General features: G+C 49.6%; 9 protein-coding genes across 9 annotated transcripts; 4 read left to right on the plus strand and 5 right to left on the minus strand.

Annotated features, from left to right (window-relative positions):
* Positions 1-328: 328 nt before the first annotated feature.
* CI109_106332 (uncharacterized protein) lies at positions 329-2,397 on the plus strand (the record flags this gene model as incomplete). The annotated part of the gene is made up of 12 exons (XM_065967825.1): positions 329-331; positions 436-517; positions 586-721; positions 794-822; positions 892-963; positions 1,039-1,052; positions 1,134-1,225; positions 1,313-1,393; positions 1,450-1,619; positions 1,684-2,083; positions 2,171-2,264; positions 2,338-2,397. The coding sequence occupies 12 exons, from the start codon at positions 329-331 to the stop codon at positions 2,395-2,397; spliced, it is 1,233 nt and encodes a 410-aa protein (XP_065823897.1).
* A 225-nt stretch (positions 2,398-2,622) lies between these two features.
* On the minus strand, positions 2,623-5,343 carry CI109_106333 (uncharacterized protein; the record flags this gene model as incomplete). Its single annotated transcript, XM_065967826.1, has 16 exons — positions 2,623-2,725; positions 2,794-2,866; positions 2,933-3,003; positions 3,056-3,087; positions 3,156-3,254; positions 3,319-3,499; positions 3,568-3,665; positions 3,733-3,847; positions 3,917-4,063; positions 4,105-4,133; positions 4,195-4,374; positions 4,433-4,556; positions 4,618-5,069; positions 5,138-5,174; positions 5,238-5,250; positions 5,322-5,343. 16 exons carry the CDS (start codon positions 5,341-5,343, stop codon positions 2,623-2,625), a joined length of 1,776 nt encoding a protein of 591 aa, XP_065823898.1.
* Positions 5,344-7,184: 1,841 nt separating this feature from the next.
* Positions 7,185-9,266, plus strand: CI109_106334 (uncharacterized protein; the record flags this gene model as incomplete). Its single annotated transcript, XM_032008206.1, has 4 exons — positions 7,185-7,387; positions 7,521-7,731; positions 7,808-7,957; positions 8,013-9,266. 4 exons carry the CDS (start codon positions 7,185-7,187, stop codon positions 9,264-9,266), a joined length of 1,818 nt encoding a protein of 605 aa, XP_031857527.1.
* A 617-nt stretch (positions 9,267-9,883) lies between these two features.
* On the minus strand, positions 9,884-11,998 carry CI109_106335 (uncharacterized protein; the record flags this gene model as incomplete). Its single annotated transcript, XM_032008207.1, has 11 exons — positions 9,884-9,932; positions 9,996-10,223; positions 10,310-10,674; positions 10,741-10,771; positions 10,843-11,068; positions 11,132-11,200; positions 11,264-11,293; positions 11,356-11,422; positions 11,487-11,566; positions 11,635-11,896; positions 11,996-11,998. The coding sequence occupies 11 exons, from the start codon at positions 11,996-11,998 to the stop codon at positions 9,884-9,886; spliced, it is 1,410 nt and encodes a 469-aa protein (XP_031857528.1).
* Positions 11,999-13,048: 1,050 nt separating this feature from the next.
* On the minus strand, positions 13,049-16,562 carry CI109_106336 (uncharacterized protein; the record flags this gene model as incomplete). The annotated part of the gene is made up of 11 exons (XM_065967827.1): positions 13,049-13,138; positions 13,201-13,251; positions 13,325-13,864; positions 13,918-14,233; positions 14,382-14,561; positions 14,627-14,688; positions 14,863-15,121; positions 15,182-15,408; positions 15,471-16,068; positions 16,195-16,303; positions 16,379-16,562. The coding sequence occupies 11 exons, from the start codon at positions 16,560-16,562 to the stop codon at positions 13,049-13,051; spliced, it is 2,616 nt and encodes an 871-aa protein (XP_065823899.1).
* Positions 16,563-16,824: 262 nt separating this feature from the next.
* On the minus strand, positions 16,825-18,291 carry CI109_106337 (uncharacterized protein; the record flags this gene model as incomplete). Its single annotated transcript, XM_032008209.1, has 6 exons — positions 16,825-17,102; positions 17,174-17,482; positions 17,538-17,656; positions 17,715-17,884; positions 17,954-18,163; positions 18,226-18,291. The coding sequence occupies 6 exons, from the start codon at positions 18,289-18,291 to the stop codon at positions 16,825-16,827; spliced, it is 1,152 nt and encodes a 383-aa protein (XP_031857530.1).
* Positions 18,292-19,115: 824 nt separating this feature from the next.
* On the plus strand, positions 19,116-20,743 carry CI109_106338 (uncharacterized protein; the record flags this gene model as incomplete). Its single annotated transcript, XM_032008210.1, has 5 exons — positions 19,116-19,321; positions 19,414-19,654; positions 19,798-19,981; positions 20,055-20,207; positions 20,325-20,743. The coding sequence occupies 5 exons, from the start codon at positions 19,116-19,118 to the stop codon at positions 20,741-20,743; spliced, it is 1,203 nt and encodes a 400-aa protein (XP_031857531.1).
* Positions 20,744-21,097: 354 nt separating this feature from the next.
* CI109_106339 (uncharacterized protein) lies at positions 21,098-23,134 on the minus strand (the record flags this gene model as incomplete). The annotated part of the gene is made up of 6 exons (XM_032008211.1): positions 21,098-21,125; positions 21,196-22,223; positions 22,292-22,458; positions 22,525-22,616; positions 22,680-22,774; positions 22,868-23,134. 6 exons carry the CDS (start codon positions 23,132-23,134, stop codon positions 21,098-21,100), a joined length of 1,677 nt encoding a protein of 558 aa, XP_031857532.1.
* Positions 23,135-25,119: 1,985 nt separating this feature from the next.
* Positions 25,120-26,292, plus strand: CI109_106340 (uncharacterized protein; the record flags this gene model as incomplete). Its single annotated transcript, XM_032008212.2, has 2 exons — positions 25,120-25,796; positions 25,965-26,292. The coding sequence occupies 2 exons, from the start codon at positions 25,120-25,122 to the stop codon at positions 26,290-26,292; spliced, it is 1,005 nt and encodes a 334-aa protein (XP_031857533.2).
* Positions 26,293-26,532: the final 240 nt, after the last annotated feature.

Raw genomic sequence — 26,532 nt, forward strand, 5'->3', positions numbered from 1 at the left:
GGTCAGGATACAGTCACTGGACGACTGCTGTGCATGCTGTGCAAGATCAGACTGCTTTACAAATCTTGTAACTACCATGACTTTGTCTGGTCCAAAGGGAACGACAATGGATCTACCGACCGATGGTGCCTTGTCTGCCCAGGCCTCGTTCCCGAATCTTGGTCACTGTCCAAATTCACATTATGCCTTTCACCGCCGGACCGTCCGTCTACAGTACTCACTGTACCATACTGTACCAGCTGTATGGTACTGACGATCTGTGTCAGACACTGGACTACACTTGGACGTTGATGACATTTTACAACGGTTTACCCTGTACTAGACGTAAATGGTGAATGCTGACAAACGGTGGCACCGCCTCGGCGAGAACGGCATGAGATACATATAAAGTCTTGCTTCAGCCGACCTACTGATCTCTATCTGTACTCACCACAGGAGTTGAACGGCGCAGAATCATCACTTGTACTCAACAACCATCTCAGCACTCTGAATCTACGCACAGAACTCATCATGAACTGTAAGTGTCTACCTGCTTTTCCTTCGGACGGTCCGTTGACGGCGATCTTGGTTTAATGCGCGCTATAGGTGTACTCACCGACTATGAGACTGGAATCACCACCCCTGTCCAATGTAATACCGTGAATGGTTCTGTCAACCTCTTCACCGGACAGGTCACGTACCAAAACTACGGTTATGAGCCCAATCATGCAGCCGCCTACGCGTGAGCTGCCTCGCAATCGTGCCTATCGTGGACGGGTCTTATTGTATGCTCATCGTCTTCTTTTCACTACAGCTTCATCGCTCTTTACGCGCTAGGCTTTGGTGAGTCACCCGAAAGATCTTTGTGGGTAATCACAACCATATAAACCGCTGATCGGTGGAATCACGTAGTTGCCCATCTTGTCCTTGGGATTTGGCGAAAATGCTGGTGGACCTTGCCAACTCTGGCTGCAGGCGCTGCACGTGAGTGCAATTGACATAGCTTTGGAGCACTCCAGCTGACTAGACGGTATTGCGATGCTATGTTGTGCTGTACAGTTGAAACTGTTGGTGTGAGTAGCCTTTCAACCCTAGTCACGAAAGAGAAAGTCCCATGAAGCTGACGATTGCGCATCACAATTGGCGCCACACAGTGGGGCGGCAGACTGTGGAGCATCAAGACTTGGGCTTGGGATATCAACGAGGGTGGCATTTGGACCGCTGAGTTCGGCGGTTTCATAACACAGTGAGTTTGGGCTACGATACTCTCCCTTCTCATTGAGAAAGAAAGGATTACAATATGTGCGGCGCTGAGAACGAAGAACACACGCAGGATCGTTTGTCTCGTTATCGCTCCAACATTCTTCTCGGCCGCCAATTATGTGTTACTGGGCAGACTCATCACCAACACTGGGTACGTATGAGATTCCCCTTCTACCCTTGTGAGAAAGCTGACTCGTCGTTCCTCAGACCCTCTTACGTCTCTCTTCACCCGCAGTCGTTTTCTGTCTTTTTCATCTGTGCCGATTTTGTATGCTTGTTGGTTCAAGCTGGGGGCGGTGGAATTGCCGGTACCGCCTCTGACCAGGAAGGCTCCAACAATGGCGGATATATCATGACGGGCGGTGTCATCTTGCAGCGTGAGTGGAAAAGGCGGGGCCGTATCAGCTTTTGCGAAAGTGAGCTGATTTACTCTCGCTGTAGTCGTCGTCACTGCCATTTTCATACTTGTCCTTTGCGAGTGGATCTACCGAAGAGATCACGGTCTTCCCGCTAAAAGGCAATACAACCCGTTCGCTTGGACCAAACATTTCTCTCGTCGCTCACGAAAACAAAGTTCTATCGTTGAGACCCGAACTTCTCATACCTCGGCGCACAACCCCTATGAGACCATCAATACCTTCCGTATGGATTCGTTCTCCAACGAGGGGTATCCCAAATCCGGCAGTAGATTGATCCCCAATGTCGAAAGTGTACAAGAGCCGCAGACTGTCCGTGGCCACGGCCATGGAAATGGTGCTAGGACGCAATATCAGATCTCGGAGAAGAAGGTTAAGCTCATGTTGGCGTTGATCTCCATTGGCACCCTTCTCATCGTCATCAGGTAAGTTCAGTACTCATCGTACGAAAACTTTTTGGGCGACTCGTGTCATTGCTGACAGACCGCTGTATGTAACGTTACGCCGCTCAGATCTGTTTATCGATCGATCGAATTGCTCAAAGGATGGTCAGGTCCCGTCGCAACCAACGAGCCTCTGTTCATTGGCATGGATGCGCTACTGATGGTGAGCCGACACGTCAACGTGTCCTGTAAGAACGGCATGCTGATGTCGTCACTGGTCAATCTGCTCCAATCAGTTCCTGTTCGTATATCTTTACGCGTTCTTGCATCCTAGTCTCGCCTTCGGTGGGCGCTAGTACTGAGATACTATTTGCGACGAGTCGTGCAAAAGATAATCAAACAGACCGCTGAGTGGAGTCAAGTTTGGCTTATCCGCTAGATCCTATCATAAATAAGTTAGATTTGCCAGAACAGAAAGAAACGTCAAATACGATATGTCATTCAGATGCTGCTGCTTCCATCGCAACCATCACGACAGTAAACAACAGGCATAACACATTCATTGACTCATCCTGAGCATTCTATTTTGCAGAGCTTTGTTTCTTGCGAGCATTGTCATTTTCACGTTGGAATTCGACTTCGTCCGTCTTCCACCAGTTCTCAATCTCCTTGAGCGCTTCACCGCTACAAACGTAACCGGGTGCGGTTCAATCAGCACCTCTGTCAGATTGAGGCTTCGGAAGTTGACTCACGCAAGACTGATGTGACCTAGGCGAGACATGAAGTCGGTTACGATGTGAACATCTCGCACATACGAGGCAGCGGCTAGATCGAAAAGGATGTCAGTTTCTGATATGACGTGGCACGGCGCCCACCAGGGCATTGGCTCACCAATTATATCTCCTTCCGCTTCAAGACGTTTGCTCTCCCAGATCATGAGTTGAGCAGTTCGTGTCCAGATACTGCGGCTAGTGTCAGTAATTCCATACACACCATAGCGTGTCCATGGCCTACATGATGACGAAGACATTCACGTCGCCCACGTTCTACGACAATGACAATGTGCGCCAAAACGTCAGTACATAATAATAGGCTATTCGCCTGCGACACTCACCGCGTCTTGGAGCAGATGCAATACACCTAGAATCCGACGGGTCACCTCCAGTGCACGAGGATCCGGTCGCGTGTCCGCATCAATTGAATAGAGGAGCATCTCGGTACCAAGAGTGATGAATTGCTAGCCAAGTCAGCTCACATACACGCCTGGAGAGACTCACAAGGGCAGCTGTGCCAGCTTCAACAATTCTCTTTCCGTCCATGGACTGGACAGTCTGCTTCATGGCTTCCGGCAGTGAGCCAATAAACCTCCTCAGTGCCTCCGCAATGAGTAGCTGCTCATTGGGAGGGGGTCGTTGTGATGCCCGAAGCATCAACTCCAGTGCTTTGACGATATGCCCACTGTGGTTATCAATGAGTCAGTGTGGTCCATTGTATATTCGAAAACAAGTCTTCCGAGTGCAATTCACAGGTCTGTTCGGTGTTCAATTTCACAAGTCTGAGTCGGAGGCTCGGCATCACAGATCGAGGCCAGTCGCTCATCACAAGTGCCTAAGTGTGGGTCGGCCTGCACCTGAATCATCAGTATTGTCTCCTTCATCAACAGACATTTACAGTTGGGTCGAAGGACATACAGATTCGTATTCCGACCACGGACGTGGAAGCGGGGTGGTTATATGGTTAACATCGAAACCTGCTGGCCAATCGAACGAGATAGCTGCGCAACGGTCAAGCATGAATAGCGCCCAGCTGGGTCAATACTAGGTCAGCTCAACTACTTCCTATATCCTAATGCAAGAGGTGAAGATGAGAACTCACAACGCATAGATTCGGTCCGCCAGCTCCACATACGTCTCTGAAGCTGGGAGATGTAGCCCGGGCCCTCGTCTCAACTCTCGGGCACTCGGTCTAACATCGATCTCGTCTGAGCTATGTATACGATGGAGTCCGCAAGCAACAGCAATGCTAAAGGAACGTTAGCTCAGAGCATAAGTAATCTTACACACTTTCTGGTTTGTCCCATCATCGCCCAACCCTGCAAGATCAAGTCAGCGGGGACGGTCAAGTCGAGAGAGCTGGTTGGAAATGAAACCCACCTCCGGGTGTCTCTCAGCTCCGTGTAACCAAGCGCAGAGCACAGTCCCCGCTCGCATGGCGTCAAACATCCTCTGATCCTTTCCGATTGCTTGATCCATTCCCTCTTTAGCTCGCTTCAAGAAAAGGCTCTCTCTTCGCCTGAGTGATTCAACAGGCGATGCTTGACAAGACACGAGATACTGCAAGTGGTACAGAACTGTCAACCCGATAGCAAGCAAGATCCGTTGTGGGACCTACCATTGCGTTAAGCAGACATGGGTGAGGTCTGACTGCTGGGTCTCGCGATTGTAATTTGTTATAAAAGGTCGCGATGTGCATATCGAGACCAAAGATACGCTGATTGGTGAAGTACAGTAGGAGTCTGTGATACCCGTAAAGTGGTCAGTGATTGTCGTCTGAACCATGTACCCATCTCGACGCACAAGTGATCCCTCTCAGCTTCCGTCAACTCGCCATCATCGATACCCAGTACTTTCGTCTGGCCCAACAGTGAGGACATGTCGACCTTTTCCCAATGGGAGGGCACGGGCTGATCATTCCCCGCTAGGGAAGGAACAATCCCGACCACATTGTGATATTGACCTGTCCATGTTGCATCGAATATCGGCAAAGAGGCTCGTTTCACAGGTGACGGCAGACGAGAAGGAACCAGCTCAATGGATGAGATCGAGTCGCGGGACACAAAACTCGTATAGCCTGGGCGGCTGTTCTTCGTACCATCAGAAGTACACTGATGCGAGGTGAATGTTTTCTGAGGTGAATGTTGACGTGACGATGTTCCCGAGTCAGAAAAGGACGTGGGCGAAGTGAGGTAGATGCATGTTCGGTTTCTTTTTGCACATCTCGAACACGACGGCTTTTCCGCGGGACATCTCTGTGAAGGAGACAAATGTCAGCTTGGTCGTTGATGTGGAGATTAATCGAATGAGAGGGTGGACATACAACTTTTCGAGTCTTGCATCCTTGACAGGCGTCTCCCCTGGTGTGGGTGTTCGTCAGCTTTGAATGCTATCACGGTCCGCGGATCATTGAGCTTGCTCACCTGGCAAGTGGACCTGATCATCATGAACAAAAGTACTGGTCAGCATAGGTCGGATGCGCGGGCCGGAGAGTTCCCATCACTCACGAGGTTTTGGTACTTCAGGCATTCCAAGTAGCTAGATTTGCTCAAAACAATTCAATGCATGCGAAAGAAAAAGATGAATGTAAGCAACATGATGGTTGACGATGCGAAACTGTAGGATGGGCATTGCGGCGATGGTGGTGACTGTCGTCGTTGATTTGATTAGCCGCGTCGTCAACGCCGAACGCCGTTTTCCCAGGCTGAGGCTATGCAATCCAGATGTTGTTATCAGTGAGTGAGTGAGTGATACATGCATGAATCCCGAATGGCGTTTGATCACAATTCCCACACAGGGTAACACGGAGACAGACGGCGAGATAACCGAATCGTATGTATCGTTGATACAGTACTCGTACTCGAGTACTTTCTCGTTCTTGAGATCCGCAGGCCTATTACTTCGGCTCATTACCATGCCGCATAACCGATCATGGGAAAGAGAGAGGGGTTACTGTAGGTGAGCAGAAAAAGGTAAGACGCAGAGAGGAGTAAGTACTACTGGGGGTCGACATCGACGTATCTCGCTCGAGGCCCATGTTCAGTCTCCCAAAGGAGCTCGCAATGTAGTCAGTGCGAGTAGTGCTGCCGCGTCTTGAAGGGATTCGGCTATAGTTGGTCTATGTATAGACAAGTTAAGCTTGGCTGGTCTAGAGCCGATCCCATGTCTAAACAGCCAGATCCTGCAGAAAAGGATGAAGAGGTCAAGGACGAAGTTGCAGATGATGTGGCTTTCTCAAACTATAGAAGGTAGCATCCTAATCTATTTCACGCATAAGTCTTACAAAGCCCGTCCCCAAGCATTTGTCTCGTCCTCACAGACGGAATCAAGACCGGTATGACATAACGGTCTGACACCGGTCAAGGCAAGCAACGATACCAGGTCTAGGTGGGTTGATCAGATACGGAGTGAGTCACATCCCCGCGTGACAACCCCTTGTCTTGGCTTTGTTAATCTCTCTTGGCCAAGACCTGCTGCAGAGACGAAATGGGATGAATTGTCTTCACCGCACGGGTAGGAGATTGCCGGACCACATGATTGCAGGACTTGCTGATGTTCGCTACATCCATTGCAGTCTCAAGTAGAAAGTAGACAACCGGATCATTTCGAAGGGAAAGATGTCATCCCCGAACCACTTTGCGATGAGGATGAGGAGGATGCGACATACCGCTCGATGAACTTGCGTACCAGAAGTATGTGCGAGCGGATTTCAATACAACAATAATAATGAATAACAACGGCATGTAAGCGTCCCCGAAAAGTCAGGATGCATTATGACGACTAAGAAGAGGCGCCCAAAGCGGTATCGCCGCATCTTGGGGTGAGGGGGAAGGAGGCGAAGCGATGATATGAGGTTCCGTCCGTTGATGCCGTCATTACCATCATCAACGTTATCTAAACGGTAGTCGTGCATTGTCTTGGCATTGTGTTATTTGGGTTTCAACCAGAGAAAATCATTCGTTTTTTCCCTTCGTTTCACCTTCTCCCCCTCTGCTTACACCGTAAATGATCATGTCCTTGATTGATGCTTATCATACGCTGTTAGCTTGACGAATGAGAATCCATGAATGCAAACAAGTATGCTTGGCGAAGCGAAAATGATGATTACAGTTTGTCTCTCCCCTCTCCCCGCGTCAGTGTCGCCCTGCCTCGCCTCAGTCAATCACCACCCCACATACCTTTGATAACGCAAGAAAAGGTTTCGCTTGGCACACGATGGCTCCACATGTACAACTTCGATAAGTAAACGAGCCACTTACAGACTGTCATGTACTCACATATATAGGCTATTGCCCGATTCTGAACCGGTCATACGATCAGAAGAATCCATACTCAAACCTCTTCCCCTCACCAAGGAGCGGTAACACAGTATGTACGACAACAACGAAAAGAAGGTGGAGAGCGGTTTTGCAGGTAGCGGTCACGATGAGACCTTGGTCTCCGTGCATCCTGGTGTCACCGCGAAGCAGCTAGGCGACAATTCGAGCGAGTACTATGATCCCTCCAAGGAGAGCATCTTCACAAGATTGGGTGTCAATGCCGAGTCATTCAAGCGTGCTCCAGGTTCTACCGGGTGAGTCTGCGCACTGTGTCCGTGCACTGTGTCCGTGCACCTAGCCATGCACCTAGCCATGCACTCAATACCATCATTCACTCCTCCTGCCTTACTCGCCAAGCGCGTGCGCTGACACTCCTTTTTCAACCAGAGGTTTGGTGGTTCACGGTCAAGCACCCGAACTTGTCGGCCATGACAATCCCCTTTTGCAGCAAAAGATGAAACCCCGACATCTCCAGATGATCGCTGTCGGAGGTTCAATCGGTACAGGTCTTTTCGTCGGTTCCGGTTCCGCTCTCACCAAGGGTGGACCGGCTGGTATTCTCATCGCTTGGATCATCATTGGTGTCATGTTGATTAATGTGAGTGTCGTCAGAAACAATACTGTCTGCACCTGCAAATCATTGTCCGATCGAAGCTGAATCTCCACCAACGTAGGTCACTCAAGCGTTGGGTGAAATGGCTATTCTGTATCCCGTCAGTGGAGGATTCTATACTTTGGCGTCTCGTATGCTTGACCAAAGTTTCGCCTTCGCCCTCGGCTGGAACTACGTTCTCCAGTGGGCCGTCGTCCTTCCTCTTGAAATTGTGAGCTCGCCCGACTTGCTTCTCGAGTAGAGGGAGACATACTAACTCGTCACAGACTGTTGCTGCTAGTACCGTTGCCTATTGGACAGACGCTGTGCCTGTCGCTGCCTGGGTGACGATCTTCATGCTGGTCATCCTCATCGCTTCCGTCTTTGGTACCCTCGGTTACGCCGAAGAGGAGTTCTGGTCGTCCTGCCTCAAGCTCTTTGTCGTCGTCCTATTCATTTTCATCGGTATCGTCTGCATTTGCGGAGGCGGTCCCGCTTCTGGAGAGTACGGAGAATACGTCGGTGGTCGATACTGGAAAGACCCAGGAGCTTTCGCCAACGGTTTCAAGGGAGTTTGTGCCGTGTTCGTCACTGCCGCTTTCTCGTTCTCCGGTACCGAACTTGTCGGTCTCGCCGCCACAGAGACCCCTAACCCTAGGGAGACGATGCCCTCAGCTGTCAAGAACACTTTCTGGCGAATCACCATGATCTTCATCACTTCGCTCACTATCGTCGGTCTCGCCGTTCCATACAACGATCCACGTCTCTTTGATGGTTCCGGAGCCGATATCTCCCCCTTCGTCATCCTCATGGACAAGGCTCATATCCCCGGTATCAACCATCTCATCAACATCACCATCTGTATCTCAGTCTTGTCGATCGGTCTCTCTTGTGTTTATGCTGGTTCGCGTACCCTCACCGCCCTTGCTGAGACGGGATACGCACCCAAAATCTTCACATACGTCGACAAGGCAGGTCGACCTCTGTGGTCTGTCGTGGCGATCCTTGTGTTTGGTCCTATCGCTTATGTCAATGTCGCCGACGTCGGTTCTCAAGTCTTCGATTGGCTTCTCGCGCTATCTGGTCTTTCTACCCTCTTCACATGGGGAGCCATCTGTGTCACCCATCTTCGATTCCGTCGAGCTTGGAAAGTCCAGGGACATTCAGTTGAAGAACTTCCCTTCCGAGCTCTCGGTGGGACTTACGGTTCCGCTCTCGGTTGTCTCCTCGTCGTTATCGTCCTTATCGCTCAATTCTACATCGCCATCTTCCCGATCGAATCGCCCGAAGACCCACCTCTTACCTCGAACGAGAGAATCGAATCGTTCTTCCTCGCCTATCTCGCTTTGCCCATCATGTTGATCTTCTGGATCATTGGATTCGCGTGGAAGAGGACTTGGCCTAAGAGGGCTCATGAGATCGATTTGGATACTGGTAGAAAATCCTGGTTGACAGTCGAGGACATGAGAGCCTACAAGGCAGAGAGGGCAAAGGCGCCATTGTACATTCGAATCTACCGAATGCTCTTCTCCAGCTCTTAAGCTACGATCGAACAGCACTGTTCAAGCGACGCGGTGGGGGATGAGTGATTGGGGTGTTAATATGGGGGAGTGATATTGTTGTGTTGAGAATATGGGGACGTCTTTGTAGTGACTTGAATAGTTTTGCATTATTGTAGATCTGATGAACCACATTATCGTCATGTTCATGCCTGTCGTTGCCATGAATCACTGATCAAGCTTGTTGTGGATCGGCTCTCGACCGAAGTATATAGAGGAATTGGGTTTTACATTTTCTTGATAAGTGGATCGTCCAGTGTGGCTAGGAGCTCGACATCAAAATATCTGAATTACTTACTGCATTGCATGGCGTTTGGCCTGACAAATTCAGTCAGACACTCGGTAAGAAGGATAGAACCGCATGCAAGTCTTGTATTATTGCGTCCGCAGTACGACACGCATCAGATGAAGACGCAAATCGCCGGGGGTGTGGTAACCATCGCCTCGAACTCCAGATACCCATCTCTGCGCTAATGAAAACACAGGTTGCATTATGGTATAACAACTATGCTGGCCGATCTAGCCGAACTCGAGTATTGTATTGTATTAAAAGTAAATCCCATCCTTTCTAAACTGAAAGCCTTGTTCCGTAAAACCGTTTACAAGGCATTTGAAGCGCAAGTGAATGCTGTTCTGATAGTACCGGAGCTATTACAGTAGTGTCGGTTGCGTCAGCGTTTCAAATCATAATCAGAAATGTTAATCACTCACTAGTCGGCAACGATAGCGTCGACACTGGTATAAAGACCAGGACCGAGCATGAACAATCCAAGGATGAAGATGATGATGTTGAGAATCGAGTATGTAATCATCTTTGGTCCGGACCATAGTCGGCCCTTGTTGAGATGGTAGTATGCAACGGCCCAGAAGATGAATCCGAAGAACGAGTCGAACGCAGATGACATGATACCAAGGAAATCACCCATAGAAGGGATAACACTGAAAAGAAGGAATGACAAACACATTTGTCAGTCATACCATCGCCGAAATGATTGTGGTTAGGTGGAAGGAGAGATCAGACTCACTTTCCGAGGACGAAACCGATTGCCCAGATGAAGACGATGATCGCGATCCATGTACCCCATCCAACGACACTGTGCGAGTGAGCATGCCTCGTGTTTCCAAGGATACGCTTGAAAATGAACTTGGCAGCGACGTTGGCGTAAATCGCACCGATGATAACGGTGGGGACGAGGACGAAAGCGAAAGCAGACTTCTTGGCCCAAGGTTCAGAGAGCGAACCGATAATGGGAGCAGTGGAGTATTGTCCATTGTAGTAGTATCCGACGGCGGCGGTCACGGAGAAAAGGATGAGTTCGGAGACGGTTAGACAAGCGAGAGCCTTGGGGAAGTCTTGAGGTCGCTTCATCTCGGCGATGAAAGATGGGTACTAAGCACAGGTAACGGAACTGTCAGCAACTGTACAATTGTCACTGAATCTAATATATGAACTCACAAGAATCTGTCCAATCCAAAGGAAAGTGATGCTGTAGTGGGACGGAATTGTCAGGATTGAACCCTATGGACATATCCGTTTGGGCTTCACATGTCAACTCACTTGAGAACAGCGTTAAGACCAGCGACGAAACCGGGACCGCCACCAGGGAGACCGACCGAAGTGGTGACCGGACCAAGGGTAGGGTAGTTACCTCCGTAACCGTACAACGGAGCGTCCTGGATACCAGCGTACACCAACGAGAGGATGATAGCAATCGCCATGGCGATGGCAGAGACGATGGACATCAAGGAGACGTGGTTGAGTGTTCGGGGCAAAGAGACGATGACTATGGGAGAGAAGATTGGGGTCAGTGGCGGTATTTATACACCTAAGGATGACAAATACGTACTACCGATGATAGCGGTGACGGCCTGGAAAACGACGGTGCAGACAGAGCTGTCACTGAGGGTGTTGAAAACTGAACGAAGCAAATGAATCAGCTCATGTCCGACAATAACCGAATAGCAACGTTTATACGCACTCTTAGCTCCGGTAAAGACGTGGAAACCGACTGCAGAAGGAAGAGAAGCGTCAGTCCACCTCCTTATTTGCAATATTACTGCAACCACTCACTGAGGAAGATGTTGTTGAGGAGCAACATGAGACCAGTGAGCTCGAATGCGATTCGAGGGACTCGAGGCTGAGCGTTGAATCAAACAGTTTAGCTGGAAGCACCTCGTTGAATCGCACAAGCTGTAACTTACGAAGAGGATCGCAGCAATGTCACAAATATCACGGGCTTCAGGATGTCTCATACAGAACTCCCACAGGACGTAACTTGTGTCTAGGATCAGTCAAAGTCGTCAGCTCAATAGTTCAGTCATACTCAAAAGCAGAACCGGTCACACTCACACCAAGTGACGATACCCAAACCGAAAGTGATGAAGAATCCACAGACCCAACCCAACACACTCCAACTCCAAGCCAAGGCAAGAATGGCCAAACAGACATATTCGCCGAACAACAACAAGGCAGCTTTCTGCCAACTGAGCGTTCGATATTTGATCTCGTGGTCCGCTTCTTCGATGGCTAGTGCTGTGAAAGGATCGACATCGGTCTTTTCCGAGTGGATCTTGGTCTCGGTGTCGTGGTCATAAACGACTCTGTCGGCGTGCTATACGCAGAAGCAAGCATACAAGCATCATGATCAGCTTGATTCCGACAATGATGCAACAAAACACAATGCTACTGGACTAGTAAGCACGCTACTCACCATCTTGGATAGACTAACTGATTTTACCTATCGATAAGATAGATACAACTCTAAAAAGTAGGTGTAGAAATGTAAAAGTAGGTGCGACAAAGAAAGAGTAGGTGCGAAACTATTCCATATATCTTTCGTCCTTTTACGAAGGGACGAGGTGAGTGAGATGGGTCGTCGAGGTGGTCCTTGGTGGACCACTACTGGTGGTGGAGCGATCTTCGACCCATTTCTTTGTTATTTTTCTGGGTTGTGAAAACTTTGTGTGTAATAGGGTTACGTTACAATAACAATAACTACCGGACTTCAGAAGATCTTCTGTCCGCTCTAGTCCTTGTCCTCGTCCTCCCACTCCTACTGCTCTGATGTCACCAACTCTCCTTCGGCTCCCTACCCTATCACGAGTGTACAGATACAATACATTTTGTCATATCATCGCATGCTTGCTTGCGCTTTCCAACGTCATATCTATTTTATTCCAGATCCGACGATCGTTATTCCAGATTTTTTGACATCATGTCGCTATGATAGGCGTTAGTCCAGCGGATCACACATGTATTCTGTCAGGGTAGATAGATATGGGGTAGTTCCCACCCGCTTATGGCGTGATATGATAACAACTCAATTGGCGATAATCTTCACCCCACACCGGATCAAATACCATCTCAGTGAAAGACTGCATAATGATGCAAGTACGCATGCTTTATAGCGGTGATTGCGTGTTGCCCATTGCAGCGATGATCACTCCATTCTGAAGAGCGCAGAAAATAAATCAAATCCTCATCTCCCCGTTCGCTTGGCATGCAGACCTTACGTGATCTGGCTGAAAATCTGCTTTTCACACCGGAAGAGGGAAGATAGCACACGACCTTTGGTCGGAAACCGTTGTGTTGGAACCTATTTCGCCGATCTCTGCATGCGGACCCTTGCAATGCCAGAGGATCGTTTTACGTAGCTTCCTACTACGAATGTGATATTTGACGCTCTACAGTGCGTAAACCCAGCATGATAGAAGGATGCATTGTCACCACGCAGATCGGATGCTTCATTGTTCACCGCAATGGCCTAGACTGGCGGCTGTTGTGATCGCGACGAATCCATCGCGGTCGTGTCATCGCCCGGTAACGCGAAGTCCCAAGACCACCAATTGGCAGACTGCATCCATCCCATCTACTGATCAGCGATCTTTGTCTGAGCTCCGAGCTGATAGTACTCACAGCAAGGTTCCCTCCGTCAGCCATCATCATAGGATCCCAGAATTGGTGCAGCTACAATCCATTGTGGCGCACATCAGTGATACGTTCGAGGCTAAGCAGATGAACGGCAGTGATCACTACTCACCAGCAGATCTGTTGAGTTGTCCACTGCTCCTTGTCCTGACCCTGGTCTAGCCCCTTGACCACCTCTCGTTGGCGGCACAAAATGTTGTTGCAATACTTGATCGACAGTCGGTGTCATCCCGGTCGTACCTCCGGTCTCCCTAGACGACATTGGCGAAGCATTCTGTCCCGGTGCTCGATTGCTACCATGTATATTGACGGCGACACTGGTGCCCGTTGCACCCCTCTCGATCAATCTCGTTCTCCAACCTAATAACTCCCGATCCTCTTCTTCCTCCTCTTCCTGTTGTTCGCCGGATCCCCAAGATCGTGCTTCCCCTGCACCAGCTTGTGCTTGATGGACTTTGTTGATGGCTCGTTGACGTAGACGAATGAGCCAATCGTGATTTTGTACCATGGAGGGCGTATTATTCTGCTTGATCAGGATGGAGAAGACGTTGATGGCCTGGTCGATCTGCGTAAGGGCGAATGTGGCAAGAACACTCTGAGGATTCTTGAGGATCAAGGTTCCCAGACATACAGCAGCGGTGAACAGATGATACTGCGAGCGAGCTTCAAATCAGCTTGTCACCCAGGTCTGATTGAATAACATACCCAGAAGAACCACTGTCTCGCAATAATGGTTGGATGAAGTCGATACAATTCAGCCACAATCTGGATCAGAACATTACACCTCTCCACCACCGCCAAGTAGGAATGACCATACATTGATCTCGTTGGATCGATCGGTTGATCGTGCATCGCCATAACGAAATACGGTCGTTGCAAAAACAGTATGTTCTCCGAAATATTCAGGGCGAGGGTGAATTGCTGAAGCGTGCGATGTAGATTCCGTCTGCTGACTTCTGGACTTTCTCTTCGAGCCATCTCCGGATCTGGATACACAGAAGGCAGAGCGAGGAGTGCTGTTCTACATCGCATTTCGAAGGGAACTTCCCGTTCGAATTGACATAATTGATCGAACAACTTTTGTACCGTATCGTAGGAATGGAAATGAACTGACATCCCAACGTCCGATACCCTATACTGTTAGCGAAGACCCCTCACGTATGACTTACTGAGCGGCCAGCTGGCATATCTCGTACTGAAGGGTTGTCCAACATTTCACTCCAGAAGCTCTTTCCGCCGCACTAGGACTGGGGAAGGCCGTGTCGATATATCTGGAGACTAACGAGCTTGGTCTTGAAAAGCAGTTGGCTTGGAACACCTCGATGGTGTGCGCTTCCCAGAAGACTCGCCTGGGAACGAGTTGCAAAGGACATCAGCTGATAATTCATCGATCATAACACACATTGGGACGCACCGTCTCTCTTCGACAACTTCCTCGGGAAGGTTCCATCTTGCACCATCACGGTGTAAACCCATCTGGTCGCATTAGCTCTGTTCGTACTGGGTTCACTCACCGAGACTATGATCCTCATAGCTAGACCCCACAATGGCCAAGATACGTCTCCGTCTCTCCCTTGTTCCGTTTCCAAGTGATAGTGCGCCATTGTGATCTGCCTCAATCAGCACCGTCCACCTGCGAGATTGACTCACCAGAGCTTGGACACCCGCTATAGTTCCATGATTTAGGAAATCGCCCTTGCTCAAGCAAGCTTTACCAAGTGCGATGTATTCTTCTGCTGATTCGTCATGAGGAGGAAGTTCGAGATTTTGAACCGTACCCAGAGCTAAGATCATGTAGACCAAAGCGATTTGTTGAGCGTGTACTTTACGTTCCGGTCTCTCTGTTTCTCGAGCTAGGTAGACCTGGTCGAAGACTCGCTGAAATGTTGGACGAGGAGCGATATCATGGCTGGTCAAGTGATCGTTAGCGGACCGCTCCTTGTCGTATGGCGTAATGACAGGGACTCACTTCCAAGCAAAATACCGATAATACGAATCGACCAATACCTCGGCATCTTCTTTCGCGGGTAGCTGCGCGAGTAAGGAGTCTTCTGAATGATGTAGATCTGGATCTGCGAAAGGGAAAGCGAATAGTGGAGAATGGGATTTGGATAGTGGGATCGATTGCGGTAGCGGCTCAGGTGCGTGACGAGATGGAGAAACTGAGCCAGGAGTTTCGATACCTTCTACTTCTTGCTATCAAGGCGCAATGTGATCAGTTCAGCGAAAACGTATTGTTTATAGGTGTGAACACTCACGTTCTTGAGCCATTCTGTGCCTGCACTCGGTCCCAGATAACGAGATCTACCCGAACGACCTATCACCAATGTCCCGTGACTCGGCTCTACAGCGGGTCCTCCTCCTCCTCCTCCGCCGCTCGCCGCTGAAGTGAAAGACTGGATAGATGGCAGCTGCGCCATTGGAGGTGGTCGTGAAGGTACCGAGGGTGATCGACTAGACGAATAGGTATCAAGGGGTACGTGCGACTGCGATTGGGAGTGAGAATGATGGTATTGCTGTTGGTTCTGGTGCTGCTGGAAACCGGTATTTGATGGTGGTGGATGAGCGCCAGAAGACGACCTATCCCTGTCTTGTCGCGGACTTGGATCGTAGATAGGTGAAGGGGGAGAACTTGCTCGTTGGGGACCAGGACCAGGACCAGCGGGATCGTCTTCGCTCTCGAGGGAATGAGAATCGTCTGAGGGAGAATGAGCGTGAGGAGAAGATCGTTTCCTTTTATGTCGTGGTGTACCTGCGTGTGTGTCATCCGAGATGTCGAGACCGCGGTCTGCTAAGAATCCTTCCAGCGTAGAGAGTCGTTTTTGTAATTGTTCAGCAGCCTTAGCGTCAAGGCCACTGGTCGAGGTCAAGCACGTAGGCATCGAGTACACCATAGTAAACGGAGAATCGTTGGATTATGAGAATGGACAAAGTGTACAAGTCAACACACGAAGCAGAATTGACGGAGCAGGAACAGCTTACGGTCGACGAGTCTCCTTGGTTCGGTTCGGACACAATTGTTTACAATGTCTCCTCACGCAATTCGAACACGGTACTTCCCTATCGCACTTGAGTTTGAGACGACGGCATTCTATACCCGATACCGTTTCATGTCAGGCTCCTCTTCTTTCCAAGGCAAAAGAAGAGGGATTGGTGAGTGACTTACCTGCACAACTGAGTTGTTGTTTTGGTCTTTTCAGAGAAGCTTCCGATCCGCCGGCAACGGGGGTAGTTGTACTCTTTCCGTTGCCATTCAGGCTCACGTTCATTGGTCTGCTCATATGCGTCGTCGTCGTACGCGAGGAAGATCCCGCTTCCCCTTGGCTAACGTTGTTGCTGTCGGATGACATTATGGATGTGAGGTATTGGGTGATTCACCAACACCCCGATGCGGAGAGAGATTAGATCAACAATCAACCCAGCCAAGTTTTTACCGGTCCGATGACGGACAGGATCTGGCACGTGGTAGGAGACGGCGGCCCTCAAAGGATTTGAGTATATATGCGACCATGGCATATGCGTGTCTTCACGGTCCGCAAGATCACCTTCATATCCTATGCATTCCACATATCTTTACTTCTGACCACATCCTACATACTCTGCATGTACTTTTTACTGTCCCGCAGTCCCTTTCAAGTGAGCCGTAGCAGTAGGTCCAGCAGTTCTTACGACGTCCAACCAGCCTTGCGTGATCTTGCTCTCCTCCCATGGCATCCGATCACTCTGGGTCTTCTTGTCCCTGATACACCTTGCCACCTCGTCGGCCTCGTACGACATACCGTTGTTGCCCTCTGCGATGGGGTGGTGATGCCTCGACTTTTCTTTGATGGCTCCAATGTCACGCTCAGGTCGAGGGTGGATCTGGTATGCCTCGGATCGATATGGGGGGTCTGCAAGGGGACACAACAAATCAGACATCAGCGACTGTGTATACTAGATACTGGTACGGAGCCGCACTTACACTCGATGACGAGATCACCTTCCTCACACTGAAGTACAGCGGTCGCTTCCTGGAATCCCGCACTTCCCAAATCCGTCATAAGCTGTCCTTGACAAGTCCCCTTCCATTCGACCAGCCATCGCGAGTTGATGTCGACGTCTGTCTTCTCGTAAACGGTCTGATGGGAAGTGAGTACCTTGGGATCGGTATCTTTGTTGTGGGGGTTACGGTGGACGAGCAGCATAGCCCAGACGGAAGGGTAAGGGCCCATGTCGAGGAGACTTCCACCGCCGAGAGCAGGGTCAAGCATTCGGTGGGAAGTGGGTTTGTCTGAATCGCGTTCGTCAGCTTAGTCACGCTGTTAGCGTATGACTGACCAGCTCACCGTCCAAGGGGAAGTCCATGGAGAAATCGGCAGAGAATCGCTTGGGTTTACCAAGCTTTCCAGACTTGAGGACCTCCTCCACGGCATACGCAAGAGGGTGGTATCGAGTCCATACGGCTCTGCGCGAAAGAACGCATCAGCACATATATACACAGGGACAGGTGGAGTTACACTCACTCCATGAGGAAAAGGTTCTTATCCTTGGCAATGGCGATCAACTCTTCAAGCTCGGCAGATTCGAGGGTGAACGGTTTCTCGCAAAGGACGTGTTTGCCAGCGAGAAGGGCATCTTTCGTGTTTCGGTGGTGGAGTGTGTGAGGAGTTCCAACGTAAATCACGTCGACGTCCTGGAGTCTCAGGTATATCAGCTAGGCACTTCACATACATCTCGAATGGAGTTGGAAAGTATCACCCACGGGATCGTTGTAAACCTCTTGATAGGTTCCAACAGCTTTCACGCCCTCCAGCACACCGTTCTTAACGCCCCACGCTGCACTCTCATTCTCAGGTGTAGCCTTGAACTTGTCAACAAACTTCTGAGCAGACTCGACACTCCTCGATCCGACAGCAGAGATCTTGTGAGCGACATCTGATACCTCTCGCGAACTAGGATCGACGAGAAGGTCCTGCAATCGAAGTGCATTCAGTATAACTGCCGAGTTTGAGTTGAATACGCATAAAAACGTACATGGACAAACTTGGTGGAGATACCTCCAGTGGAGATGATACCCCATCGAATTGTGAATGGTGCCATTGTGTGTGTTTGCGATATGACTTTTCTTTTGGTACTTAAAAGATGAGGTTAATAGATGAGAACAAGTTGATGAGTAATGAGTGAGAAGGATGCATCGTCATGGACCCCCAGTAGTTTGAATCCGGGCCGGAATTGCCTGTATCAGCGAGATCGGAATGCAGAAAATAGAATTCGCCTTATTGCTGAGTTATTGCTGCTATCCTCTCATCGAACAGCTATGATGATTGTGTTGTGCATGGCACAACAGTCTTTACCGACCACAAGCTCCTTGCTGGCTCGCGGCAGTGATGCATACGCAAATCGAAAGAGGATACACCTAACGAGTAGGTAATCCCCGCTGCATGAGAGTCGTGCGAATGATGCGCGGACTGCCCTCCGCAGCATTTGCCTCTGAAAAGCAGGAATGCTAGATGCATTCAAGCATTATGTGATCTTCGTTCTCTAGTTGACCAACTCCAACGCCACCTTATATCGCAGTACATGGCCTATGCAAGCCTATGCAAGGAAATAGATAGTGACTTCGAATATTAAGACCAACTCTTGCTTGAATAATAATGTGCAGTATGTATGCAGGAAGCTCACTCTCTGTCCGTCTTACGTCCGGTTCCTTCTTCAGGGGCTAACATGGTTGATCAAGCCGCATATTTCGGGAATCAAGCGAACAACAATGAAATGTTAATGATAATAATAATAATAATAATGTTGGAGTATGGTAGTAGTGATCCGAGATAGATTTTTCGTCCCTTCTCTTGACTCCTTCAACCAACGACGACGAACCGTTATCAGTAACGTTTCAAGCCATAGTTTATCTAATCTGACCGACGATGGTGGCCCAACGTAACCAACCTTTCAGAGCAGAGCACCTCGGATCGCTCCTCCGACCTACCGAATTGCTAAAGACGCGTACGGCGTTTGAAGCTGGACGAGCGTCTGCGGAAGAGTTGAAAAAGGAGGAAGATGAGGCTGTCAAGATTGCGGTGGATATGCAGAAGAAGTTGGGCTATCGAGGTGTCTCCGATGGAGAGTACAGGTGAGTCGTTTGTCAACCATAAACATCAAGAAATTTCGCAAGTCAGTAGGAGAGAAGAGAACGGTTGCTGATTTTGTTTGGTTTTGGTTTAGACGAGGCGTTTTCTGGGGATCTTTCTTCCAGGAACTTGAGGGAATGACAGAAGTCCAAAACCCTCCTCTGGAACTCTTCCGAACCTACGTCCCCGACATCGCAGGTTTCCTTGAGAAAGGTGGACCAGGTCAGAGTTGTTTGTGTACTGGACACATTAAACATACTGGCAAGAGCACGTTGATAGATGAGTACGAGTATACCAAATCTTTGGTGGATGCCGACAGGGCTGGCGAGGTCAAGGTGAGTTTGGGTGGACTTTGTCATGCGGCCTCTGCCTATCGTATAAAGGGTCCGTCATGACTTCGAGCTGACGAGGTATTCGCACACTCTGTTCTTCTCTCTGCGGCATCTTCATCCACGCTCTTGACCTACCCCTCACGCAGCTCACCATGATCTCCCCTGTATGGTACCACCTCCGATACCGAGAGGGCAAAGCATACCCCACCGACGTTTACGCCAACGACGAAGAATACTTTGCAGCCATCGCCGAGGCTTACCGAACCGAGCTTGATATTCTCTACAAGGCGGGCGTCCGAAACATCCAAATTGACGATCCTAACTTTGCCTGTAAGTGGCTATCCTCGACAGTTGTTGTTCTGTCACATATATCGTGGAATACTGACTGATCGTGTTCGGCAAGACTTCTGCTCTGAGGCGATGATCGAAGGTTGGGAAGCGGACAAATCCAACAAGCGTACGCTTGACGAGCTTCTCGATGTGTACATTAAATGCTATAACGATTGTTTGTCTCAACACAAGGACAAGATCCACTTTGGCTTGCACATCTGTCGAGGTGAGTGCGGAGAGGAGCGGCGCACTGCGTTTTTCCCATCATTCACGCAAGCTGTTCCTTCCATATGTCCATATAGTAGCTTAAGCTAACGAAAATACTTGTTTCGCTTCTGCATAGGCAACTTCCGTGGATCTCGTCATTTCTCTGAAGGTGGCTACGATCGTATCGCTTCCAAACTCTTGAAAGAGCTAGACGTCTCTACCTATTATCTCGAATACGATACTCCCCGAGCCGGATCATTCGAGCCTCTCGCCCAATTGCCCATCAACAAGAATGTCGTCCTGGGCGTGATCAGTTCCAAATTCTCTGAGTTGGAGGACAAATCCGCTGTGAAAGAGAGGATCTACGCTGCTGCGGACGTTATGGCGAAAGGTGCGGGACAGACTCGTGAACAAGCTCTTGATAGAGTGTTCTTGAGTCCACAATGTGGTTTCGCATCTCATCAGGAAGGAAATGCGATCGTGTGGCAGGATATGGAGAACAAGTTGAGACTCGTTAGAGAAATCGCGGATGAGCTTTGGCCCGGACAACCTTAGATAAGATTGTAGCATAACGTGAGCGGATGGGAAGGATATCTTGGTTATTATGTTTCGGAATATATGCACTGCCTTGACCTCTTGAAAGGTGATACGTGAGCTTATTGCTGGGTCTGACTATGTTCGAAACTCAGGCGAATTGAGTAGCTTGCGACGAGAATAGACAGTGGTAGTCAAGCGCTTCAAATCGCATATTGTACATCCGTTGAATACCCTACGTATTTATTGACCCAACCGAGTACTACATAAACTATGATCAAACCCATTGGGGACACTTCTTCCCTTGTATTCACTCTGTCCATACAAATCGCAAACGGATCTGTCGACAGACCGCTTTGCGCTGCACAACCCCATTTACAAAACGTACATGAAACTTGGGTTCCTGCAAGAGAGCAAAAAGCATCAGTATAATGAACTGCCAGTTCTGTATGAGTAAAGGGGTAATGACTCACTCGAAATCTGTCATGTCGTCGTAAGCATGGTCGTTCAAGTTGTCCATGTTCAAACCCTTTGCTCGCATCATCTCTGCCAACTCCAACTTGTACGCGTCGGCCTCGGCGGTACCCATGATAGAGATATCCTTGAGGTTGGCGGGCATACCGAGGGCGATTCGTCGAGCCTCTTGCTTTCGGTTGAGACGCTTGAGGTAGAAGCCCATAGAGACGACCAGGATGAACTCGAGACACCAACAGGCAATGTCGACGTAAAGACCAGTGTGGTAGAAAGGTGCCTCTCGGGTGAGGTAGACCTGGGGACCGACAACGTTACCGATGGTAAGGGCACCGAACATGGTAGCAGTGGTGACGACTCGCTTGGTGGTACCGGCAGCGTTCAAGTTACACCAAGAGATAAGCAAGGGTTGAATGGCAGAGAAAACGTAGGCGACGTAGTAGCATCCCATAAGAGCGCTGGGCTTGGATCGAGGAACCACAACCAAGCCGATGGCACCGGCGATGGGGAAGAGGACGATAACAGCAATGACTGGCCATCTGAGCTTGATTCGGTTTGTGATGTAGATGGAGACGAGAAGAGTAGTGATACCGATAGCACCGGTGGGGATTTGCATGAGGATCGAAGTGAAGGTGTTGAAACCGAAACCCTTGGTGATCAAACCACCAAAGGCACCGATACCACCGGAAGGACAAGCAGCACAGAACCACATACCGGCCCACATGTAGGTCTTGGGGTCACAGTAGGTCTCCTTGACTTGGCTCCACTTGAACTTGGAGGACTTGGTACCGGTGTTGTTCTCCCTCAATCGGTCGATGGCGATCAATCGGTCGTTACCCTTTCGGAGGAATTTGGCGGAAGTAGGAGAGTTAGGCATGAGGTACCAAACAAGAGGGACAAGAGCCAACGAGAAAGATCCCATGAAAAGGAAGATACCCTGGTAAGGTCGAATGGTGGGGCTTTTCTGGACGGCTTTACCGATCGCGTAACTAAGGAGAGGACCGAAGATGGCGGCGAACGAGTTGGCGATCTGTTGAGGGAGACCCAAGTCAGCAACGGACAACTTGTAGGAGCAAGCGGTGAATGCAGTGGACTCACCTGATAGGCAATGGTTCGGTAAGACTGTTCACGTCGGATCCACCACATTTGGGTGATCAAGACGAAAGAAGGCAAGATGGTGGCCTCGAAACAACCGAGGAACAATCGACAGATCAAGAGGGCGGTAAAGTTCTTGCCGACACAGGTGACGATGGTGACAATACTCCCTGCGAGTTCAAGAACGGTAATCAGTCACCATGTCGCACACTAGCAAAGCATGTTCGATCACTCACAAGCACTCATGTTGAACATGACCCAGTACTTGACGGGGAAGACGATAAGAGCATAAGAGGACAGAGGCTGGCATACGAGTTGAGCAATGTAGCTGAAATCGATGAAATCAGTAAAACTGCCACTGTCGCGGATAGTGAACAAGGTAGCCACTCACACGATACTGGATAACCAGGAGTATTGGGTTCCGTGGAGGTGGGTCTCCTTGGCGAGATCGAAGACGGCGGCGTAAGATACGGAGGATTTATCGAGCTAATGAAGCGGCAGACAGATTAGAACGGTAGCAATTGGGATTTTGGGGACGGGCGGTTTTAGTGAGGCGCTTTCGAGGAGGTGGCAACTCACCTGTTGGATGAAGTAGATCAAACACATGGGAAGACAGACGTAGAAATCGATCAAACGAAGAACCCGCTTCGAGTCCTCGTGAGTGTACTCCACATGACCACCGGCCTCCTGGAGGAGTCGAGCGGCGTCATCGAGTTGGGTGTTGGCCTTGTACTTGGATTTGGGTTGACCTTGCTCCGGGTCCAAGTGAGGGGCGGTCTCGATGTGATCGGCGTGAAGCTTCTCATCTTCGAGATGGGAAGAAGTGTACTTTGCTTCGTTCGACATCTTCGTTGATAGTGAATGTACTGTAGTTCAAAGACACAGTCTTGAAGAACAATTACTTTACAATTGTCGTTGTAGTTCGGGTCGGTGGATGGTTGGAGAGAGGGGAATTGTTGTCTTCGGAGTTGGATATTGCTTTATATATATATCTGGTGATTCGAAAGATCATGCGTGTTAGTCCCTTTCGCCCGGCACTTCTGTCCCGTGGTCTACGATCGCAAGAAACACCCTTGCTCCTGGTCTATGATCCTGGAATTCGTGCACTCATCCACCAGTAACTGTAGTGAGCCGCGGTTTCGGTGATCTAACGTCCTAACGTACAGCTCGACAACTCTATCAGCGCCAAACGCTCCGGGCCGTTCCCCATTTAGGCATATCATTTCACCATCCAGCTCATCAAAATTCGGTCCGGTCTGAGGTTGGTCTTGGTCTTCTGACTTGGCATTGGGACACACACAGTGTTTTATTGGGCTTGACATTTCAACGCACAACGCACAACGCGTGCGAGTGCTGTTGCTGCGCGCCATCGCCTACTCCATTAAACCCGGGAGATAAGGCGGTCTGTCTAACCAGACAGGGTGTAACGTGTCTCCTTTCCTTCCCTTTACCTTCCCCACATAGCTACAACGAGAGAGAAAAAGTACCGATAGAAAGGACCGGTGTGAAAGTGACCGAGTATGTCTACCCGCCGATGGCCCCATGGGGGGGTCAAAGGGGAAAGCCCAGGATGACATAAGACAATCATGAACTATGCAGGCGAATTACCCATAATTGTCGAACCAAGGGGTGAGAAGAGAAGGAGAACATTACCCCGGTGTAAACCGGTCCGTTGTGTAGACTCTGGATCTCTGGCACAAGGTACGGTGCCTCTTTCACAGCAGATAATGAAGATGGCAAAACACCAAAGAGGTACAATGATGGGATGGGCGCAAATTCAAGTCAAGGGATTGGGATAAGAGAGGGGTGTAACTCAGTACTTTACGTGAAGAAAAGATCGTCGGTGAATTGCCATACCGAGAGAGCGAAGATGGGAGCGAGTCTCCGGTTATCCTACTGTGGAACAATAAAATAAGGGAAAGTACTTCTACTGTAGCAAGGCCAAGTGCTTGGCAGGTGACTTTTAGGTCGGAACATACAAAGCAACGTAAAATGGTGAATGCAATAGCCAAGCCAGCAATCACAACCACCCGCTCTGTCGCTGATATGCATGCAAGCGGTCCGCGACTTTACGGAGGGACACTTATGCCGACATCGATCCCAGTTAGTGAGAGAGCACAGCTTGACATTGACATGGGATCAATAAACATGGAGTCACGCGGCGGAAGATAATCGCGAAATGGAGAGAATGGGACGAACGGGCCGGCCATCTATCTGGTTATCCGGGACACAATGACAGTAACAATCGATCACAAGCTGGGTCCGTTCCGATGACATTATTGTACGTTGCACTACGAGAGTACGAGAGTGCTCGTATAATTATCCATAATCCCATCCAACCATCATCGGCGCCGAAAGATGGATACGTGTCAAAGGAAATATCGGACACCGAGATGGCCGATGGAATCAATACCGGAGTGTTACTTGGATTGAATTGGGGTGAGGTGACTGCGCGTTCCGTTTCGCCGAAGAAGACGACGACGATCATCAAAGAACTCGAGGGGTAGTATCTTGAAGAAGGAAGCATGAGCGATCCGTCCTCGATGCGCTTCAGGGGGATAGGTAGTCACTTGCATGACTGGAATACTTGGAATGAGTTGGAATAAATCGATGGACCGGGGTATCAGATGCTTCCTTGGTCGAGACGGTGATGATGATGATGTCACTATAATGAAAGGAATGATGTAATCGCAACGCGACAGCAACGATACCGCAATGCTGAGTTCTACAGGTGTTGCCGCTGCATAACCTTCTTCCAACGACAACCTTGAACATTGCATGGAAGACTGCAAGACAACCCAAAGACAGCTTGCATATCAGCTCGCTTGAACATGGTGTACTCGTCTTATCTCGACGTTGGCGTATTACGCGACACCCTTCTCCCGAATCTCGGCTTCCATCTCTCGCTCGCCGTCCCGGCCTATCTCATTGGACGCTCACAAAACTTCCTTCAGGCCAAAGACCTTCTTTGGCCGACCGGTCAAGTCCTCTCAGCATGGTATGCGGCAATCGGTAGACATGTCATCCAAATCCCAGGTCTGGGTTTGGGTCTGGGATCTGGAACGAATGCGACCGTATCACTTTCTACAGCAGTGAGAGCTGTGACTACGTCCGGATGGCTTCTCCTAGGCGGAGCAACACTCTGGGGCGGTCGATTGTTGTATCGTGAAATCACAAGAGATGTGAAAAGAGCCACCGATGATCCTCGATACGATGAGATTAAAAAGGAGAAGAACGGTTGGACAAAAGCTTTCTTCACAATGTTCCTTCCGGAAGCTTTGATCCAAGCTTTGATCTCATTACCCTTCACCGCACCTTTCCGAACTTCCCTCCCCGTCATTCCGAGCTCCGTCGACAGTAAAGGATATCTACAAGCAGCGGCCGTTGCGCTCTTCGCCATTGGGTTCTCGTTGGAATTGATTGGAGATTATCAGTTGTCGGAACATCAGGCTCAGAGGAAGAATGGTCTCTTGAGGGAAGGAGTGTGGAGTATCGTTCGTCACCCGAAGTGAGTGTGGTTCGCGTTTTGTGTCGGTGTCGTGAACTCTCCCTCACCCACAATCCCACTGGTTTCATCTTGACCGACGCAAACATCACATTGTGCTCCGCCCCGCTGTTCGCTGTGACACATTGACCGTACAACTGACACTGACATCCCCTCGACCCTTTCTTACAGCTACCTCGGTGACATCCTCATCCACGCATCTTTCCCCATCCTCCTATACGCCAACAACCTCTTCAACCCATACGTCCTCCTTGGTCCCTTGACAAACTGGTTCTTCCTTCGCTACATCTCCGGCGATAAGCAGAACGAGGCCAGTCAGGAAGTACGCTATGCGAGAGAAGATCCAGTGAAGAGCAGGGAATTCGAAGAGTACAAAAGGGAGAAGAATGCGGTATGGCCAAGTTTCACAGAGGTTACGACGAACAAGTGGAGTTGGATAGTATTGGGTGTTGGTGCGGCTGCCGCTGTTGTCGAGAGGAGTTTGTCAGTTTTGATTTGATGAGACGACTGTACTACGATTAAGCAAACGATGTTGGATTGACAAGGCGGGAAATTCATGTAAACTGTAAGAAGTCAATGCATCTTATTTGTATCAACTTTGCTCAGCCTCTCTGGACATAAAGTGCTTCAGATGTCACTCCAAACAAATGCACCTTTGACGCATGCATTCAATACCACTGCCTCTCACGACTTAGGAAGCAAGTTCCCTCGGCGCTGAAGTATTGATCACACTAATGCA

This window comes from Kwoniella shandongensis, chromosome 12 (genome assembly GCF_008629635.2).
Source record: "Kwoniella shandongensis chromosome 12, complete sequence".
In the NCBI taxonomy this organism is placed as follows: domain Eukaryota; kingdom Fungi; phylum Basidiomycota; class Tremellomycetes; order Tremellales; family Cryptococcaceae; genus Kwoniella; species Kwoniella shandongensis.